The following is a 6000-nucleotide window of genomic DNA, read 5'->3' as shown; positions in this document are numbered from 1 at the left end:
TTTTCCTAAATGATTGAGATTATATCAATTTCATACCCAGCATATTTGCTGAACTTCCTGTTAGTTTTATGGTAAAGACTATGGACTTTGTATATAGATATATATCAACAGCTTACTATTTTTTTTGTTTGTTTTATTTCAGCATATACTTGTTATACTATATCCTTGGGACATATTGTTGAACTCTGTGCTTTAAAAAAAAAAAAAAAAACTGCCTCACTATGTAGTGCAGGCTGGCTTTGAACTCCTTTCTATAGCCTAGGTTGGCCTTGAATGCATGAAAGTCCTCCTGCCTCAGCCTCCTAAGTGCTGGAATTGTAGGCATGTTGTCTGCCCAGCAAACTATGCTTTTTTTATATCAGCTATAGAGAAAATCCTCCTGACTTCTCATGAGTATTAAATGAGGTAGCGAAAGTGACACAGTGCCTGACACATCCACAGCAAAATGTGAATAACTGACAAGTGTTGGCTGTCATAACTGTGTTGCTGTTGGTGCTACTGCACTGGCTTAAATCTCCAGCATCAAATTGTCTTCATCTCTGTGCGCACGTCTCCTTTCCTATCATTCCAGTGATAGCTTCTACTTTTTGTTTTTGCATACTAGTACATGTGTGTGATGTACGCGTTCGCATTCCCTGTGGGGAGTCGACACCTCTGTCCGCCGCAGCTTCATCGCGTTCCTCTCCTTTCTCTTCCCTTCTCTCCCGTGCCCGGCCCGCATCTCCCCACGTGATGCCCCTGCTGGAGTCGGGCCCAGCGCAAAGTGCACCCCAGTGCCTTTCTTACTGACAGAAAAGACATGCACCAGCATCTGCCGAAAGCCCTCCACGTTTTGATCGTGCAACACTTGCAATGAAATTTTCTTCTCTCCATTCCTCTTCAGAGCCTCATTTCCTGTTTAATGAGATTAATTCCTAAGATTTCTGCCTTTTTCTTTGTTATGTTGGTCTCTTCCCCGTGCTCTCTTTGAAAGTACATCCTTAAATGACTATTTCACAATGCCTCATGGAAGAAAATTATTTTAAATTAGTTTTAATATTGTGATAATGATATAAAGAAATGCTGTGGGTTAGTATCATCTTTATTATTCAGTACTGCTTATTGTTTGCTTAGTATTTAGTTACTAATTTTGGTCTGAGGCTTCCCACACTGCTGTGTACTCATCAGAATTCTCTTTAGTTGACCAGATTTTACCAAATCAGAATCAAAGCAGTCATTCTTATCCTGTGGAATCTTTAGGACACTTTAGATTTTGTGTGTGTATTTTTGCCCCTCTTTTGACCATCCCAGAAGACATAGTGTGAAGCCAGCTTCCCCTAACAGTCTTGTACTAAAGACACAGTGGCCTTATTACCCATAATCAGAGTTACAAACATGTAAATCATCCATGGTGATTTTTCTAAATAGTACTTATAGGTCAAAGTTTTTTTTTTTTAGATTTATACTTTTTTCTCCTTTTTTCTTTTTTTTTTTCCTTCAAATTTTACCTTTGTAACTAACTAAGACCTGAAGAATTAGTAAATGTTGGCAGACGTGGCAAGGCTACATTTAACATGCAGCATGTTTGGCTTGCACAGGCACGGGATCATCACGTTACAAGCCTTCTCGGAAGCAAATAGGAAGCTCTGGCTGGAAGCCATGGACGGGAAGGAACCGGTAAGCAGGCGACACGTCCTGTAACCTCTGTCTTAGTGCTCTAAAAATCCCAAAGCACATCTGAAACTTCTGTCGTATGACTGTAGTGCAACTGAAAACATTAAAATAGTGAATCAGAAGAGCAGGGATGTAGACTGGTTTCCTAGCGATGTCCTAGACCCTGGCACAGGATTTCTGTTTTCTGATTTAGTTTTCTAGGACTAACTTAAAACCCTGAGACTACTATTTAAAATCTTATCTTCATTAGCTGGCTGCATGGTTTATGTCCTTTTGTTCAATTCGTATTAGTACATGCCCGGTTTTTGCAAGCCCTGTGCTAGAGGTTGTGAGGGAGGAAAGAACAGAGTTCGGGGTGTGGACTGGTCCTGTAGCCTGGGCCACTGTGTAAGGCAGTCTACCTTGGTAAAGCTCTGCTGGGGCATTTTTCCCTCCTCATTTGCTGTTGGCTACTTTGATGTCAGGATGATGATTTCCTTGATAATACTGGGGAGGTGTAGTTCATCTCTGCTTATTTTATTAGCACGGTTGCTTGATCAGAGAGGGCCAAGCAAGCACAGTGAGCAGGATGTGCTGCCCTGTTTAGACTCCCCCACAGCAGCAGAGGCCCGTGAGCAGCCCCCAGCCGTCTCATGTGCCTGTGGGACAGCAGCACGACTGAAGTTAGCACATGGAGGCCGCCCTCAGGCCCCACCCCCACCACACAGTAAGCTACATACAGCAGTTAGGGTTAACCCTTACTACAGCGTTTTCTAGCCGCATGGTACATCTGATAAATTTAATAATAAAACATTGGGACTCTACATCTATTTTTGTATCATTTTTTGTTTCAATCTTACTGTGATTTTATTTATTTTTTGGTACCAAGGATTGAACTCAGGACCTTGCACTTGCCAGGCAGACACGTAAGCTACTGAGCTATCGCTCTGGCCCTACTGTGGTTTATAAAATGCCAACCGATGACAGGTTTAAAAACAAAAGAAAACATAGCAAACACTTGGCTCCTCACCACAATGATGAAGTCTTGACCTAGAGACGTTTTAGGAACAATTTGTTAGTGCAACAAGGTACAGGTTAGGGTTATGCACACTGAAAACAGAGCATGCACTGGGTAATTTGAGGAAGGAACAGCCAGCTGGAATTCATCGTGCAGCGCTTAAGGAACATACAATATGTAGCATGGTGGGGAAGAGAATAAGACCCTCAAATCCAGCGGTCGGGGAGGTTGGCCAGGGCAGGACTACCAGGGGTGGCGGGAGGCAGGGGGCCTCAGTGCAGGAAGGGAGTCGCAAGGCAGGGTGGACAAGTGGTATTGTGGGCACAACGACTGGGAGACCCTGAGATCAGCCCCACCCCCTGTGTTCACTTTACAAACATCCCCTTGCCCATCTTCTGTGCTCAGTTATTGATTGAAAAGAACTGATGGACGCCTTTGTGTTTTAGATTTATACGCTGCCTGCCATCATTAGCAAGAAGGAAGAAAGTAAGTGATTTATTTTCCCTTTAAAATTTCTGATTGATATGAACAGTTTCTGGCTTTTGAATTAAGACCTTGTATATTTGAGTTGGAAACAGGTTCTGCTATTAATCAGAAATAATCCTTTCTACCTTTTGGTTTACTCCTTGGAGCAAGCCAAAAGTAAAACGGAAGTTTACATTTCCTAACAGAAACAATAGAAGAAACATGCTGAAATCTAGAGTCGACTCTGACTGGTGAAGTATACCTTCACCTCTCCTAAACAAAGCTGGGTGAACACTTCAACACCTAATCCTTAGTGGCCACTTTGCAGGCTGTAGAACTAAGTAGGATTGAGCGTGTTTCCATCTGCACCACAGTCAGGGATGCCCCTTTCTAACGTTGGTCAGGTAGAGAGGCACCGCTCCTGGGGTCCGAGACAGCTGGCTCTGTGTTGGTAACCTGCACCTACTGTGCAGTGTGCAGTACCCTAGGCTCCCCAGAAGTGGCACAGCCGGCCACGCCTAGGTCAAGCGCCAGTAGTCTAAGAACCCCAACCCCCTTAGGGGACTGGAAACAGCTGAGGTTGTGCTCTCTATTGTGGGCCCGAGCTGGTTATGTTTAAATTGTTTGAAATTGTAATTCATAGTTATTTGTATTGCAAAAGTATTACGTGATATTAAGTATTCACTGCAGGGAAGCAGTACAAACACACCACTGATCAAATGTTCCAGCTAATTTGAAGTTGTGAGTCAATGAAGGTTTCCATGGGAAAACCACAGCCTACATCCCACATGCAACTACCAGAGTACTTTTTACTTCTTTGGCTTCTGTTCACTTTTCTCATGTCTGTAGTACTGCCTTGTCCTTGATAAAGATTTAAAGCAATTCATGTGCTCTTCGATATTTTTATGGCAGTGGAGGACTCGTTTATCTTATTTTGCCTGGCCCAGTTTTCTCAGAAGTACAAGACATCCTACTGTTTTGGCACATGGTACATGTAGGAAAACGTCTCACTGGATCATTCCTGGGTCATTGCGTTCATACCAATCTTTAGAAACATAGTCCATGTGTTTTTCCTCATATTCTAGGTCCCCTGCAATTATCTACCACTTTTTTTTTTGCTGCTATTTATTTATTTATTTATTTATTTTCAGTGCCGGGGATCAAACTCAGGACCTTGTGCTTAGCAGGCAGGCACTTATGCCACTGAGCTATATCCTTGGCTCTTACCTTTTATTCTTGATTAGTTTATTGTATACAAGCGTTGAAATTCTTGTGTTAGTTCAAAAGTGAATTCCAGTGATTCTGTTATTATTTTACCTCTTAAAAGTCATCTGAGCTCTTTATAGGTTTGGAGAAATTTCTCTTCTTACAATTCATCTACTAGGCTTCTAGGTATCGTCTTGTGTCCATTTTTATTTGGCTCCTGGCCCCCTCGAGCGGTGTTGCTATGTCAGTTTCAGTATGTAATTCCTCTCATGCTTGGCACTTGCAGAGAATACTCACTGTGGCCCCTATGCCAGCTAAAGAGTGCTTGTTTATAGCCTCTGTAATTTAGATGGATTCTTTTTATACTAAAATATTGTTACTGTCCTTTTAGAACTCAGTTTTTCATGATATGTGGTTTTTTTGAGAGCTGCTAAGGATAATGAAATTTAAAACTCGAAACTATAATGCTATAATATCTAAGAAATGTGAATAAAACTTGAAAAGTTCTTTTAAAGGACATTTCACTCATAAAAGCCACTCAGTAATTCTGCAAAGAGAAGGTGACCTAAAGGACCTCATGCGAAATCCCAGGGATTAGAGATGCTAACTGTAAAGCTTCCAGTCAACTTTCAGTTTTGGCCCTGTTTTCATGGCTTGTCCTGTGACTAGCAGACATATTCTTCCCAGCAGTAAGCAGAAGAGCGGAGCTCCTTTCTCTCACGCCCTTTCTCTCGAGCGCCCAGTCTCCACCTGTCACGCGCGGTCCTGAGCTCACGGTGCTGTGGGTTTCACTCGGGAGCTCTCCGGCATCTGTGCAACACCGCCCTTTATCTCATCCTCCCTTAGACTGTGATCAAGTGGGATTTTGTTTTCATCAAGGAGGGCCATAGCCCAAGCCTCTTTATGTGCAAAGCAGTGTGAGAGACTGTTCATCCTTCAGGAAGAAGAGGCCAGGACCAGTGGGTATCATGAATGCTAATAAATCCACTCATTTCTTTTTTCCTTTTCTTTCAAACCACATATAGTGTGTAACCTGTGTAACCTACAATGGCAGATCACAAAGTGAAAATGAAATTAGAGGCAAGTGTTGCTTTGTGTTGCTAACCCTGAGAATGTAGTGTAAGTCCACATACGGTCCGTCTGTGCTGGGATTTGCATTAGTGGGAAATTGAAATGACAAGGTCTTTTTGCCTCGCCAGCACTGTGAAAGACTGTTCCTTTTGTTGTCCTCATGGCTGCTTGAATTCTCTTGAGAGTAATAGCTTTTGTGCTGCTAAACTGCCTTAAAGTTTATTTGGGCTTCAATAAAAGCTTTAGCCCTGAACAGTTTCCAGAGTGGGGAAGGTGGCAACTATTTAAATTTAACTTTTGATTGAAAAATTAAATTCATTGAGTTATTCTGCTCTCTGCTCCTAGCACTGAAGGCCAAGTGCCACTAATATTACAGAGTTTGTTCCTGGGGATTTAGTAGTTGTTGGCTTCTGGGTAGCCTTCTCCCGCATGGGCGATGCAGCGCTGAGAGTCACGCCGGGCCTGGGGAGGTGCGCACAAAAGCAGCTCCCGTTAGCTCATGCATCCTAACCGTGTAGTAGGCATCAGAGAACGCATCTGAGCAAGCGCGGTAGAAGCCATCCATCTGGGACATTTCCTCCCTGCTTGCTCTGGGAGAGGTGGTGTGC

At 43.0% G+C, this 6000-nt stretch overlaps 1 protein-coding gene across 1 annotated transcript in view; it reads left to right on the top strand.

Annotated features, from left to right (window-relative positions):
* Positions 1-6000, top strand: part of Arhgap42 (Rho GTPase activating protein 42) — a 206915-nt gene that overhangs the window by 169804 nt on the left and 31111 nt on the right. Inside the window, exons 12-13 of the mRNA XM_023709484.1 lie at positions 1578-1656; positions 3097-3136. Of these exons, the coding sequence (XP_023565252.1) occupies positions 1578-1656; positions 3097-3136 (119 nt within the window). The remainder of the gene's footprint in view (positions 1-1577; positions 1657-3096; positions 3137-6000) is intronic.

Source organism: Octodon degus, unplaced genomic scaffold (genome assembly GCF_000260255.1).
Source record: "Octodon degus isolate 3935 unplaced genomic scaffold, OctDeg1.0 scaffold00012, whole genome shotgun sequence".
Classification (NCBI taxonomy): domain Eukaryota; kingdom Metazoa; phylum Chordata; class Mammalia; order Rodentia; family Octodontidae; genus Octodon; species Octodon degus.
This window is presented reverse-complemented; position numbering and strand designations above follow the sequence as displayed.